The sequence below is a fragment of the Mandrillus leucophaeus genome, unplaced genomic scaffold, assembly GCF_000951045.1.
Source record: "Mandrillus leucophaeus isolate KB7577 unplaced genomic scaffold, Mleu.le_1.0 Scaffold497, whole genome shotgun sequence".
In the NCBI taxonomy this organism is placed as follows: domain Eukaryota; kingdom Metazoa; phylum Chordata; class Mammalia; order Primates; family Cercopithecidae; genus Mandrillus; species Mandrillus leucophaeus.
In genome coordinates this window covers 430,943-446,736 of record NW_012105331.1, presented here as the reverse complement: position 1 = coordinate 446,736, position 15,794 = coordinate 430,943, and the positions used below count along the sequence as shown (strand labels likewise).

At 45.4% G+C, this 15,794-nt stretch overlaps 1 protein-coding gene across 1 annotated transcript in view; it reads right to left on the bottom strand.

The window, feature by feature from the left end:
- The window catches only part of TNFAIP8L3 (tumor necrosis factor, alpha-induced protein 8-like 3), a 47,950-nt gene that overhangs the window by 21,931 nt on the left and 10,225 nt on the right, over nucleotides 1-15,794 (bottom strand). Inside the window, exon 4 of the mRNA XM_011995750.1 lies at nucleotides 15,706-15,794. This exon is cut by the window's right edge and continues 2 nt beyond it. Coding sequence (XP_011851140.1) covers nucleotides 15,706-15,794 — 89 coding nt within the window. The remainder of the gene's footprint in view (nucleotides 1-15,705) is intronic.

The window sequence follows — 15,794 nt, the reverse complement described above, 5'->3', positions numbered from 1 at the left end:
CTTGCTACCTCAGTACAGACACTTATGGTTTCTTCCCCGAATGTTCGTCTGTCTCCTTGCTCATCTCTCTACCCCAGCTACTGTTCTATTTTCCACACCAGGCTGACAGCAGGCTTTGATGATGCTGCTCCTCTAGAAAGGGCCTCAAGGGGATTCCCATAAACTTCAAGACAGAGCCCAGACAACTCTTTAGCATGGCACACCAGGCCACTGAACTGACATCTGTCTTCTCTTCACCCTCTACAAACCCTAAGCTTCTGGCTCCAGGCCACAGGCAGGTCTCACCTGCACCAGGCCTGGGTCACCTTGCACCTTTGCATTTTCTGTCCCTGTGCTGGGACACTGACCTCTTACTCTCTTCCCAGTTCAATTCCTGCTTAGTTTCCAGGGCTCCATTTGAATGACTTCTGACTTCTAGGCAATTTCTTTTTGCAATCACCTACCCTGTCACTTATCACCTTGTGGAGCAATCAATCATCCACTAGCTGGATGAGGAATTTTATCACCCACTGCTCTGTGAACTCCTTGAAGGCAGGGACCAAAGCTTATTTATCTGGGCAACTGTAGCCAGGGACTGAAACAGAGAATATTCATTGCTTGAATGCATGGCTCTCACTCTTGACATTTTATTGAAATGCATTCACGCTCATGTCAGGAGCAATAATGATAATGGGAGCTGGCATGTCCTCCAACCAGGGGCCTGAGACACTCCCACCTGGGCATGGTTGCCACATCACTCACCAGGTTGCTCTGTCACTCCTTTTCTTTTTATTTAAAAAAGTTATTTTCAAAGTAATATAGGGTACAATTATTTAAAAAGTCAAATCAGACTGGGCATGGTGGCTCATGCGTATAATCTCAGCACTTTGGAGGTCAACGTGGGAGGTTAACTTGAGGCTAGGAGTTCGAGGCTGCAGTGAGCTATGATCATGCCACTGTACTCCAGCCTGGGTGACAGAGCAAGACCCTGTCTCAAAAAAAATAAATAAATAAATAAATAAAAATAAATAAATAAAAATAAAAAAATAAAGAAAGAAAAAAAGAAAAGTCATTCTACGAGGGAGGCTTATAACAAAATGTAGCATCCCCAGCACACCTCTGATGCTAGCTCCTTACAGACAAAACACTTTAAACTATTTTAGCTGTTTCTCTATATTTAAGTTACATGTGTACACTGTTAATTCTTGATTTTATTTGCTTTTAACTTTCTACTATAGAAGGTGAAAACTTAGCTTTCTTTCCCATTCATTTCTCCTTCCACCTTCCAATTTGCTTCTCTTTCAACATTTGGTTAAATCAAACTTCAGTGATGACATTACTATGATTTAGCTATCATTCATAGCCAAGTCATGTAGTGTCCTATGACTTCCATGCCAGCATTTCCTTTCTTATTCATCTTGTTTTCCCAGGAGTTAAACACTACTTTTTAATCTCCTGGTTAGTTTTTTATCTGTCTAGTGCCAATTCACTCCTAAAGTTCCTAGCAGAATAGAAAGTTCTTCTCAACAGGTTCAAACACATCAACTAATCAACTGTTCCCATTTTTTTTTTCTTGAAAACATGTCTGGCAGCCCTCTGTCCCCCAACTCAACTCTGGGCATGTTTTTCTCTATGCCTGACACAGGCAGTCAACGTGGGTCCTCCCTTCGTTCTTTACCCCTTCTCTCTTGTGTCCATCTCCTGTTTCTTGGATCTCATGACTCCTTTTTCTTAATTTAGTCCTCGGTTCAGTGGAGCACTTGGTCCAGCACAGGTATCAGCATACTGCCTTAAAGAGCCAGAGAGTAAAGGAGAAAAAGGCAAAATAGAGAATATTGTGTAGGTACTTAAATAACCATGTAAGGTATAAATAACCATGTAAGGTGTACTTAAAAACGTAAACACGAAAACAGGTGGCAGGCCAGATTTGGCCTGGGGGCCTCAGTTGGCTGCCTCCTAAGTAAGCAGCTATCTCAGGAAGAGGACATGATAAAGTCATTTTTGGGGATCTAACATTTCATACAATGACTTTATTCCAACCACACGTTTGATGGATGGTTTACCTTGGTCCAGAGCTCTATGTTGGAAATCATTTGCCTTGAGAATTCAAAGGCAGGGCATCACTGTTGTCTAAAGTTCAGTGTTGCTATTTAGAAAACTAGTATACATTGGTAAGGGCCTGTTTTTTTCTCTCTGGAAGCTTTTAAGATTTTTGCTTCGTGACTCGACTCCAGGAATGGCCATAAGACTTGGATTTTTCACTGCCTTAGTCCCTCTAGCACTCAGAAGGGCTTCTGGGGGTGGGTGGGGGCCCAAGGCAGAGGAAACGGAGAGGAGCATCTGGGCCTGAGATGGGTCAGGGAAGGGAAGACATCCCAGGTAAGGCAGAGAGCTGGGACCAGGGAGATGGGGAGGACAGGGCGAAGTCAGGAGGAGAAATTGAGGTTCTAGAGTGTAGACAAGATGAGTAGGGCCCATGGGGGAGCCCAGCTTTGCTTTTCTGGAAGTTTTAGGTTCTTTGAGCTTAAGAGCTGCTACCCTCCAGGTGGAGGGGCCCAAGAAAGCTGGGGGCAGCCATGACAGGACTCAATGACTCATGAGAGAATGGACTTGTCCTACAGCACTCCTGTCACGTGCCCCATGATTCCCTAAAACACTGACCAGCTGCTCTTGGCCCTCATGTGGCCTTGATTCCACCTGTGTGCTGTCTCAGCACCAACCTCCACCCTCTTCACACACTGCTCAGACCTCAGTCACTCCCATTGGGTTACGACAATTTGGCAGAGCTATTTTTTACATAGTTTTTTAAACAACAACACAACAGAAAACAAAGCAAAACACTAAGAATGGGTGGAAACAGGCCTCCTCATCCATTCCCTGAGTGTTGGCACATCACTGACCTCCCTCCCAGGATGAGGAGAAATCCAGGTTGGTAGCAGCCCCTGTGCTTACCTGCTTACCACGCTTGCTGGTCTTAGGATGAGCTATCCATCATTCTGGGCACAATGCTCCCTTTGTCCAACAATTTACTCCTAACTCAATCATTCTCCCTTTCACATTCCTTTTAAAATCGCAGTGGTCATAGTCACTCACTTGCAAATAATAAGAAAAGACGGCTCCTTCATAAAGGCACTAAATAAGGGAACTTTCCTGCTTTCAACTTGAAAACTAAGAAAGAGTGATTTTTTTTTTTTTCTTAATAAGGGGAGTTTTCTGGAAGGGTGAAAAAGCATAGTCAACATAGAGTCATGAGTGACTTGATGGGGCTACGTTCTCAGACATGCATTGTTAGGGGATTCTGCCATTGTGTGAACATCATATGGTATACTTATACAAACCTAGATGGTAAAGCCCACTACCACCTAGGCTACATGGTACAGCCTTTTGCTCCTAGGCTACAAACCTGTACCGCATGTTACTGTACTAAATACTGTAGGCACCTGTAACACAATGGTATTTGTATATCTAAACATGTATTAGGTACAGTAAAAATGCAGTATAAAAGATAAAAAATGGTCCACTTCTCTAAGGCACTTAGCATGAATAGAGCTTGCAGGACTGGAAGTTGGTCCAGGTGAGTCAGTGAGTGAGTAGAGAGTGAATGTGGAAGCCCAGGACATGACTGTACGCTGCTATAGACTTTATCAATACTTTACACCCAGGTTACACTAATCTTATAAAAAACATTTTTCTTTCTTCAGTGATAAATTACCCTTAGCTTACTGAAACATTTTTACTTTATAAACTTTAAATTTTAAAAAACTTTTTGACTTTTGTAATAACACCTTAAAACACAAGCACATTGCAGAGCTGTACAAAAAATATTTTTTCATTTTTATCTTTATTCTATAAGCTTTTTTCTATTAATTTTTTTTTTTTTTTTACTTTTTAAACTTTTTTGTTAAAAACTAAGAAAAACACATACATTAGTCTCTGCCTACAAAGGGTCAAGATCATCAAAACATCATCAAGTGCAAGGAATTTTCAGCTCCATTGTAAGCTTAGGGACTACTATCACGTCCAAAATATCATTACATGGCACCTGACTTCTTATACCTGAAAAGGAGTAAGGATAAATCATTTTTCATAATATAAACCAAGAAAGTAAATAAAGATAGATAAAATCCTGGCTGATGGGGAATACCAACTATTAAGGGTGATTGGGGCTAATTTAAAACTGGGTTAAAAACTCTGTTAAATGTGAATCTAAATGGTGCACACTTCCTTTTCTAGAAGCTTCCTGACTGGGCTTCCTCTGCTTGGGAGGCTAGAGGGGAGTAAGGAATTCTGGGACCACCGTATGAGCTCTTAATTTTAGCTTCAAGATGCATAAGGAATCCTCAATTAAATTTCAGTCTAATTCCTTCAGAAATAGATTCACATTATATTTAGTATTATACCACTCCTCAATAATAAATTTTTTTGGAACGATGGACTAACAGTGGTGGTGGCACACCAATACCTCCTAAAAGCTAACAATCCTGTTATAAAAGACTTTTAAATGTCCTTGTTTCCCCCTCTAATTTAAAAAGTAATAAAAACACAAAATTAGTATAGGTAAATGAAAATGTGGGAAGTGAACGTCACTCATATCTGGGATAGAGGTCAAGGACAGAGGAAGGGTGGCAGAGGGCACGCGGGTCAGAGCTGCCAGTTGGACCTCCTGCCAGCCAGTGAGCAGCAGTGACGCTGAGTTTCAAGACAGCCAAGATGGCTGAATCCATAGGCTCACCCACAGGTGCATTTAGACTGGGAGGCTGCAGTGCCCTCGGTCAGTCTGTAGGCCTCATATTTACAAGCTCATTAACTATTCTGACCCTCTGTTCATGGCATAGAGGCCCACAAAGGCTAGGCCAGGTGCGCTCAGAATAGGAGGTGGTGATGGTGGTGGGGGCACCAGAGAAAGCATGGGCTGAGGCTAGGGCAGGGGGTGTGCAGGGCAGAAGGCTGGATCACCCCAGGTAGGGGGCTGGGCAGAGCCAGTGAGGGGGCCACAGAGGACTGCTCTAGGGGGAAGAGGAACATAGGGAATTGATGGAAGAGCAAGTTTCAAGGGAGAGGATGGAGGGGCCTGGGACAAGCCTGCAGGAGGATAAGCTGGGGAACAGGCACTGCAGCTCACTTGGCTGTTGTTTATAAAAACAAATTACCAGCTGAAAGCTGCATGTACTCACTGAAGACAAATCTGGAAGAGTACAAAGAAGACAATTAAAATTACCTATACACTCATCACAGAGTGGCTTATTTTGCTCTAGCATTAACAAAAAATCTCAAGTGTTTATGTGTGTGAATGTGAGGGGAGATTTCTCCCCTTCTCCATATACAAAGGGGCATATGTATGGGGTGGGTGTGTATATGCGCATTTATGTATACATGTACATACAGCAAAACAGGGATCACAGATTATTGAACCTTCTTTGACAATGTTATAATGTGAACATTTCCCTATATCATCAAATGTTCTTCAAATTAACTTTCCTTAACATCTGAATAATATCCCACTGTGTGGAAATGTCATATATTTAATCATTCCATAAATATTTGACTGAATATTCAAGTTGTTTATTTAGGTTTGTTTCTGCCCTCACCCCGGACAGTTTTAAATAGCAAAAGTCTGCCATTTACTTTGTGATTGGGATAATTTAATCTCTCTGCATCTGTTTCTTCATCTGTAAACTGGGAATGGTAATACTTGCTTTATCCATGTCATGGTTTTGCTATGAGAACATGTGTGGAGGAGATTTCACTGTTCTATGATTTCAGTCTTTTAACTTTGAGTGACTTGGTGGCTGTCAAGGCCACCAGCAGAGTTGGGAAAAAGTGAGGGAAAGGTGATGGCCTGGATGTGGGTGTGTTGGGGTGTCTCCTAAACAGTAAGGAGGAGGGGTCTGGGGCCTTTAGAAGACAGGATTCTTGCTCAGGAGAGAAGACTGGGCTAGAGTACAACTTTGGGAGTCTTTAGCTTCCCAAAAGCTTACAGCTTTTGTTATAAGAACAGATGGTCTTTTCTAAAAGAAAGTATTTTGTCAGAAAAAAGCAAGGCAAGAGCTCCATCTTAGGGAACACAGGTAGGAAAAAGATATTAATGAGGGATGCAGGAGGAGCAACTGAAGAAGGGTACAGGGAAACCAGGATTATACACAGATAAGTTAGAAACAAAACAGAGCCACAAAAATTCAGGTTTAATACCTACCAGATACTGCTGTGGGCTCTCTAAAAGTTGACCCTATATAAATTTAGCTCTGCCTGCCTTGTTTGACTCAGCGAATTATGAAGTTAAATCCTAAAGGTAGAGCGACCTAACATGGATGAACAAACATGCCAGTTTCTTTATAATAAAAAAATCAATCTAAAGAAAGATAAAATGTAATTGGAGAACTAGTGGTCAATAAACCTTTTCTTGAAGCTAGTAGCTATTTAAGCTCAAAGTAAATTAACCTTTGCAATTGTCCCTGGACATCTGTAAAACCTACCAAATGCCTCTCAAGTATTTAAAAAAAAAAAAAAGCACTTATCTTCTGAGGGCTTTGTGGAGGGCTCTTCTGACTCAGAAAGAGAAGTGGGCCTGACCCAAGGGAAGGAGGCCCCTGGGCAACGTGCTAGCGTGGGCCTGTGCTGGTCTGACCTGTGGCAAATGGGCCCAGGATGGAGAAACCTAAGAAAGGAAATGCAGGTGATGGGAGGGAGTGGCAAGAACACAGTAGAAGGCGTCAGAAGGAAAAAGAGCAAAAGTCCTTTTGCTATCTCAATACCTGGAATAGCTCTCTGATCCTTTTTTTTTTTTCTTTTTAATTACCTATGTTTTGGGGTAAACACAAAGAAACCATGGGATCTGGCCTCCAGTTCTTGTTCTAACACTGCCTGGCAGTGGAACAAAATGTTTTTAGCATCCCAGGTCAACATTTCAGAAACGGGACTCTCATTCTTTTTAAACCCTCCCCTCTCCCTAAATAAAGCTCTCACATCTTTTTTCTAATTGCTTTTGGACCACCTTCTTGGAAGAGTGCAGTCTTCTCTTAGCGCTCAATCTAGTTTTCTTCTTTGTACTGTTTTCACATATTCTACCATGAGCTTGCACTTTTTTTGTCAGAAAATAATGTTACTGACAAGCAATAACTAAGCGACAATGCTTGAAACACAAACCTGAGTCATCCAGCTCTGAATGTCAAGTTCTTTTCACTATGTGTACTCTCACCTTTTGAATTTTCTCTCCTCAAGTCCTGCTGGTCACCATGTCCTGGGGATTGTATATCTGAAATGATTCTAAATGCTGGGGTGAAAAAAAGGGCTTAGGACCCAGCTCAGGCACACTCTGAAAAAGGGTGTACTTGACTTTGGTATCTCTCTTAACTCTGCTTTTCAAACCTTCTTCTCTCCTCTCCCACCAGACCCGTGTGATCCAGAAGAAGCCCACGGCTGCAGCATCCTTCTAGGACCTTCTCCTTAGCAGTGGCTGTGTGGTGACTCTCCCATCTTCCCTCACAGATCGCCCTTTACCATCCCCTGATCTGGAGCCGGAGTCAGCCAGTCCTTGACCATGTTGTTACTGGGTTAATGCAGGGAATGTCTGCAGCTTAAAGCAGGCCTTTGTGGAGGCAGAATGCCCTCACCTAGCAGAGGCAGCCTAAGCGTCAGGATTCTGGGCACCGTGGAGGCTGTGTGGGGGATGCAAGGCAGCCTGGTGGCATCCATGAATCTAATTACATAGTCTACCTGTGCAAGAGAAGAGTCTCTGGAGTTAGACTGGCTTCATATCTACTGAGAAGCTGTGCAATCTTAAGCAGGTTACTTAACCTCTCTGTGTTTGGTTTTCTGTTCTATAAATTGGGGCTATTTATAGTACGTAGCCCAGAAGGCTGGTATAAGGATCAACTACCATATAAACAATTAACCCAGTCCCGAATACATTGTAAGTGCTTAATTAATATAGGATAAATAAAAAAGTAAAACATCATTATACTTTTATGTTCAGTAACAGCCCTTGGGGGCTGACCTTGGGCTGGCAAGGATCACGCCATCTTATTTCTCATCTTGTTTTGCCACAACTTTTTTTTTTTTTTGAGTCAGAGTCTCTCTTTTGCCCAGGATGGAGTGCAGTGGCACGATCTTGCCTCACTGCAACCTCTGCCTCCCGAGTTCAAGCGATTCTTCTGCCTCAGCCTCCTGAGTAGCTAGGATTGCAGGCATGCACCACCATGCCCAACTAATTTCTGTGTTTTTAGTAGAGATGGGGTTTCGCCATGTTAGCCAGGCTGGTCTCGAACTTCTGACCTCAGGTGATCCGCCTGCTTCAGCCTCCCAAAGTGCTGGGATTACAGGTGTGAGCCACCGCACTCGGCCCATAACTTCTTAAACCCTGGCTTCTCTTATCCTGTAACCCCCAATCCCAGTCTTCCCACCCTCACTTTCTCAGTCTTATCCAAAGGAAACCAAGGAGACAGGACTCAATTGTGGCAGGAAAGAGCTGCCACAGAGGCCTGCTGGGCAGATGGCCCCCCTCACCTACCTCCTGTATTTGACTTTGTATTTGTCCACCTTCCCAGCATAACCCACAGGCTCCAAATCAGGAGCGTGGGATGTGTGTGCTCACTAGCAACAGCTCCTTCCAGAATCTCCTCCCTCATGTGAAACTGGATGCTTCTACTACAAAAATATAAACCAGGAGTCTCCATGAAGCTACATATGGCTAACATGCTTCCTTTCATGGCCAGAATATTTTCCCAGAAAGCACATTTTACTTCTGAAACACAACCTAGAAGCCAGTGGCTGCCCCTGTGGTTTTTCAACAGTTTAAAGCAATATTGGACACCACCAAGTGTCTCTTTTTTTTCCCGGAGAACTGAGTTACAAAATATTGGTTTCTATTAGGGTGTGTCTAGCACTTTCTGTGCTGCCAAGCCTTCCATTTTTATAGTCTGCACACTGGTAGATTTTCCATGAACAGGCTCAAATTTATTCCCAAGCAAGGATGCTTAGGAAACCCAATATGAACGTGAAGATTGTTCTAAAGCAGACTCAGAATTTGTCCCATGCCATTGCCTAAAAAGAGCATTTCTGATATGTAATAAAATTTTTCTAGCATACCTTAAGATATATATATGGCAATGGGGAGGATATTTGCTCTCCTTATGTGATTTTTTGGATTGAATTTTTAGAGGAAACTTGTCTTTTAAATTCTTCTTCTCTATCCTTTTATTTCTATATTTGTATAGAATACAGCCCAAACAACCACCTACACAGGCATTTTACATGAAGAGTTGGAAGCCAAGTGACTGAAAAACAAAACAAAGTTATTTATGTAGTGTCTTTATAGAGATTTACATGTGAATTCGAATGGGAGCCAAGGGTAATGCTGGAGGGAAATGAACCAGTTAGGGAACTGTGCTAATGGAAAGTGTGACTATAATTTAGCTTTGTTGACAAATAAAAAGGCAAGTGCTGTATTTTTTAAGAGAAAAATAACATAGGAAATAGAGCTTTCCATGTATATATTCATATACACTCAGTCTTTACCTCAAGAAGCCTTCCCACTAGAACTCCAAATCACATTGCCCCATGCTCCAAATCCTGCACTGTTTACTGCTGGTGATGCCCAGTTTTACAAATCCAGTTTGGGGTGGGCTTTCTCTCCCCAATATGGCTACAAACCTCTGGAAGGCAGGAGCACATCTAAGCGCATTTCTGTATACTATCACAGCACCTGGCACCACTCTGAACACAAAACAGCTGATCAGCTGGCATCTACTGGACTGTGTGGATTGAACAGTTGGATTCAGAGCTATGAGGTCTAGAATGGCCACTTTAATCTGGCAACTGAAACTGCCCCAAAGAGGTCTAGACAAAGTTTGCAGTTCAATAACTATCCCCTGAACTCCGCTGGTAGACAGGCCTGCCATCCCTAGTAAACAGTCCTAAAGATCTGTGGAGGCCACCTGTGGTGACCACTGCCATGTGCTTCACAGACTCCCCCTTCAGGAACGAAGGACTTCCTCCACAAGTGGCTGGTAGTGCTACCTGCAGAAGCCCTCGGCTGGAGGGAACAGCCTCACGCAAGGTCATACCTCGTTCCTTGAAATGGCTTGCCTTTAATGACTGCTTATTTTGGGGGTGTAAAGGTATAAAGGCCTGGCCTCTCACCCCAACTCAGAATAGTTCTGATGAGCCATTCTAGCTCCAGAGCTCCCATGGACTCAGCTGAGGTTGTTGGGTCTACATGATAGCTCAGCTTCTCTGCCCAGTCCTGTTCCCTTCCCTTCCCCCTTTTTTTTCCTTGCCTTCTACAGGTATTAATTCCAAGAGAAGTTCCAAATAAACCTTGTGCATGCTGCTGACCTCCATCTCAGAGTCTGCTTCCTAGCAAACCAACCCACAACACCATCCATCCAATCATCCACCCACCCACCTATCCAGCCAGTAACCTGCCACTATGTTTAGGGGACATAGGTGGCATGGGCTGATACAGATGAAAAAGACCCAGTCTTTGTCTTTAGGAAGCTAACTAACAGTCCAGCACAGGAATAACCATAAAGTACGCAATAGGAAGGGCTGGTGTTAAGGGAGATATAACTGGGGATGTGATGCAGGTAAGGGAGGTGAGGAGTCTTCATTCACTGGCTTAGGCTGTGGTCATCAGTAGACATACCCTGTCTCCTCATCCAATGTCAAGCCCTGGAGGTCAGGGTGAACTGTGTCCTTATCTCTCTTTGCATTTCCCATAATTCCTAACACAGAGTCCCAGACAGTACAAGAAATCTTAAAACACTAAAACAAAACAAAACACTGAGGGAAAGCCTTGGCATCCTGTCTACTTTATAGGACAGGTTTCTGGCTGCTGGTCTGGCCTTTTAGGACAAAGTTCTCAGGAGGTTCCTCAAGATGCTCATTCACTTACTATGTCCATAAAATCTCAGGAACATAAAGAAGCACAAGACAAGGTCCTGACTCCCAAAGCAGCTACAGCTTACTCTGTGGATGAGGCAGAGATCCATGCAAATTTCAACAAACAGGAACAAGAAATGGGAAAATGACTAATAGCCAAACGGCACATCATTCCCAGGCTGCCCTTGCCCTTAGCAGGCCAGCCTATTTATCTTCAATCTGTCAGTAGAGAAAGATTACTAAACAGTCTCTGCAAGGAACCTAGCAATGAGAATCAACAAACCCTCAAACCTCACAGTGCCTCAAAACCAATACACCTGTGAAACTTATTGTCTAAAGGGGAAAAGAACCTTTACCCCAAACATCACTGCTAAGTGCCTGAAGGAAGAGGGAGCGTCTGTGGGGTGGCAGAGCCCGTCTCCTGCATTTCCCTGCCTCCAGAGAACGTTACCCAACACAACATGCCACTGTCTCTTTCAACTCTCCCTCTCCTTTCACTGCTTTTGTACAATCTGTCACCAACTTCTGTTGTTGATTTCTCTGAAATGCCATTTGCACCCTTCCTCTTCTGTCTTGCCTTAGTGCCACTACCTTTTCTGATGTTGTGGCCATACCCTGGGAGTTGAGGTGCCAAGTCCAGGCAAACCTTGCATCTGTCCATCTCTGCCAGATGTACATTCTGAAAACTCAGCTTTCATTTGGTCACATCTCTGCTCAAGAATCATGGGGGCTCCAGAGGCCCTGCCAAGACCAACTTACTCCCTATACTCACCTAGCTTTATCTCCCAGAACTCCCCAGTATGTGCCCTCTATTCTAGCTGCCTTCCTGTTTATTTGTGCCTTTTGAGACAAGTTGTATGACTCCTGGAATGTCTTTCCCTCTCACCTGCCACCTCCTCAACAGGATCCTATTGAATCCGATCCATTCCTTCAGTTGGTTCACGTGGACCAAGCTGAGCATGTAGGGGAGGAGAGAGACAGGAAGGGCAGAGTTAGGGGCCTGGTGTTTTCCCAGTCCTGTTTTTCTCTTGTGGTTCCCCTACCGTATTCTGAATCCATCACATGGAAATGCTTTTCTGCAGCACCGACCCAGGCACAAAGGCACCATCAGCTGGATTGCCCTGGACCATCTAGTTGTGGGAGGAAGGAGCTTATCTGCCCTCAGCTGGGTGGGCTGTCTTGATCTTCCAAGCCAGAAAGGGGAAAAAACTGACGTCGCTAATGTTTACTCCCCTGTTGCTTCTTAGGAAAGACTTAACAACTCCCAAGTGAATGCATCAAGCTCTGGGATTTCTGAGAGATGGATGGTGGGTTTGCCAAAAGAAAGAGTGCCAAGTTGGGTCTCTGGAAAGAATCCAGTGTTCCATAAACCTTGCCTCTTCCCTAATCATAGAAAGATCCATAAAATGATAGAAAGGCAGCGGAGAATGCAGGCAGCAGAATGACATAGAAGCATCATTCTGTGCTTCCTGAAAAACAGAAAATGCAGATGGAGACAAATTTCATCCTCCGCCCCTCCACTGCAGTGTGTTGCTCTATGAGAGATCTGCTCTGCACGCACAAAGTGGGGGGAACTTTGGAAGAGTCTCTTGAAGGTGGTACAGTAAAAAGTGAGTTGTCTTTGGAGATTTTCTTACTCCTCTGCCAATAGGTGACTAGAAAGGTGACCATGATGGGCAAAAGTGGCAGGGAGGAAGGTGAGCACCTCCTATGCTTCCTGCCACCTTGAAGGGAAAAGGTTTACCAATGGAATAGGGGAGGTGGAGGGCAGGGGATTGCCTCCTCTTCTTCCACTTGAAGCACCATGAAAGAAGAAACGCTTTCATCTCCAGGTTAGCAGGTGGATTGAGTAAGGGGTTCTCTGTTTTTTATAACTTTCCCTAGAGGCGTAGGAAAAGCTGGTGAAAGCAGCAGGTTGGAATATCCCCATCTCATGCCTTGTGCTGGAAGATGGATGAAGATGAGAAGAGGTAAACTAAAAATACTTCCTCAAGCACACACACATGTGCACACACAAGAGAGAATGAACAAGAGACTGAAAAGGAGAAAATACAAAACAAATCTCTTTAGGCAGTTATATTAATGTGATAATAACAACAGCAACATTAATTGTTTTACACATGCATTTATATTTTAAAACACTGGAGTTCATTATTTAGCAATAGTCTTACAACAAATAATCCAATCAGGTAATAACCAAAATAACAGCTACCATTTACTAAATGATTACCAGGATCACCTCTCATGTGTTATTATACTGAATCTTCATAAACCCCTATGGTACTATTGTTATCCCCATTTTACAGAGTGGGAAACTGAGGTTGGAGATGTTAAATAACTCGCCCATGAGGTGGAGACTGAAACTCAGGTCTGTCCAGTTCCAGAGTCCAGCCTTTTACCCTTACAATGTCCATCTTATGGCAGGGCTTTTCCACAAATTCAGGAAATGGAAAGGCATGGACGAGGAAACAGCCTTTATGACTCAATTCCCTGTGAGGCAGATACACACACACATATAAGTTCTCCAAGAGGTCCCACTCTGCTGTACTTCTCAGTTACACCCATTCAGCTTTCATAGCTACAGGTCCATGGATGAATGTCAAGTTTCTTGTAGGGACAAAGGTCAATCTCTAAGGAGAACATACCTCTCATCTAACCTGCATCTGAATCCGCAACAACGGTTTCCATTTGACAGGATGCAGCCCTAGCAAGGTGGTGAATTAACATCCAGCTTTGAAGCACTGTCATACAGGAGAATACTTTAAGACGGAATATAATGAGTGAGACTGAATGCCATTTAGCAGAATGGCTTGTGACATTAAAATACATGTTTGACTTGTGAGATTTAAGCACACGCAGAAAGAAGTGACTGCAGAAAACAGTAAGGCGCAAACAAATGGTGACAGCTCACGAGAGCGGGCTGCGCTGTTCTTCATGGGGTCCATCTGACCTTAGTGATGTTTGCTGTCAGCTACACAGAGGCCTTCTGACACAAACGGACCGTGAATATAACCGGGATATTAAACACTGGGGCAGGCTGGAGAGAGAAAACAACAAGGTGCGGAAGAATTCTTTTCCTTCCCTTTCACCGAAGTACCAGGGATTCTGAAGATACTCTTCCCTCCCCCGGCTTCTCCTCCTTCCTCTTTCTCTAAGCCTCCTTATCCTCCTCCCCCTTCTCCCTCAACCCCTTAACTTCAACCAGAAGAAGAGATGGAGGGTTGGGCAGGGTAGCACAGAGAATGCTGTTCTTGGGATTTTGAGAGAGTTAAGTGTCAGTGTCAATGTCTCCCTCCCGCTTGCGCTCTCGAAATAGATACACACAAAACACCTACTGGAACTTTTAAATGATGACAGGAGATCCACAAGCCACCTGTGAAGCAAAATCTCAGCACTTTATAGTCACAGAAACATATAGACATGCAAAGGGCTCATGTTTATGAATTATATCCACATATACCTACGCAAAGCAGGTGGCTCTCGCACACACACAGGAACCCTCAAATACAAACATCTTGGCATTTCCTTTCCGCCAGCCTTGACCCTTCCCACCCACCCAAAGGTGCTGGCCACAGCCACCCTCTGTGGGGCCGGATGCAGGGTGAAGGGCGTCACTAGGTCCTGGCTACTCCGGCTGTGAGACGTGGGCAAGCCCTTTACTCTATGGGAATCTTTGTAAAATGAAAATAACTGCCTGGCCAGGGGCTGTGAGTATGAAAGGGTATTAATAACACACACAGGGCGCCGTCCTGCTTGGTTCCCGAACCTCCCTTTCCTACACCCACGGCTGGAATGATGGTGACTTCTGTCACTTGGTCCCCACCGTCAGTATTCTAGTGTGACACTGGGAAGAGTGGGGGGCTTAGCCAGGGCCGCGGTCTGTACAGGAGGGTCCCAGCCCGCAGGTCACGGGACTGCAGGCCCAGGGCTAACCTTCAGAGCTGCACGAGCGCCGGGAGCCGTGGGCACTTACGGAGGGCGAGCCGGTCCCAGGTGCGTAGACCCGTGGGTGGGGGGCGGAGCGGGCCAGTGGAGGTGGGCAGAGCCCGGCGGCAAGTCGACCCACGGCTGTGGGTGGCTTCCTCCTGTTGCTCAGAATCAGGGAGTGGCGGGGGAGGACATTCTTTTTTTTTTTTTCTTCCCTAAGTAAGCATCCACCTATTTCCACCTATTGCTTTAATAACTATCGATTGTGAAAAGTCGGTGGGGCCTCTTAAAGGAGAAGACCGGCTCCGCGCCCCTGCGTCTGTGTTCGGGACTCGTCCGCGGGGACCTTCTGGACCTTCTCTGCCGGCTGCGCGGCAGCGATGGACGAGCGCCTGTGCACGGGCTCGCCTAGCAGCCTCGGGAACCGCAGCTGCAAGATGTGGTTTGACCCCTGCCCCATCCACTCGCGAGGCCTTTTCTGCTCAGAGCCCCCAGTCACGTTCTTGGACCCAGTCACCTGCTCCGCAGCGCAGTACCGGCGACCCAGGTTCGAGGACCGGGCCCGCGCTCGGAAAGTTATTTCAAAAGGCAGATGTGTTGCAACCCTCTCTGCAGCAAACTACAGTACGCGGATTCCCGAACCCTTCCCCGCCCCCACCCAGCCCGGGCGACCAGAGCCCGCCGCAGGAGACTGGCAGCAAGGAGAGCCACCCCTGAATGCACCTTCCCTTCCTCCCGCGCGCCCAAGTGCAATGGGGTTGGGGGAAGACCCAAAGCAAACTCACGGCGCGGAGCAACCGCCAGTCGTCCTGGCCGGGAAGGGGTCCGGCTGCTGAGGATCGGCTTCCCGATTTCATGCCCCAGCCTCCCCTCCTCCCCAGCCCCAGCCCACCAGGCTGGGCCGTCGCGGCCCCTCGGTACCTGCGGCGGTCACGGGCTCCCCCTCGCTCTGCTCCCCGGAATCTGAATCCATGCTGCGGGTTGCTGACTGGGCGTCCACGGCCACCCGC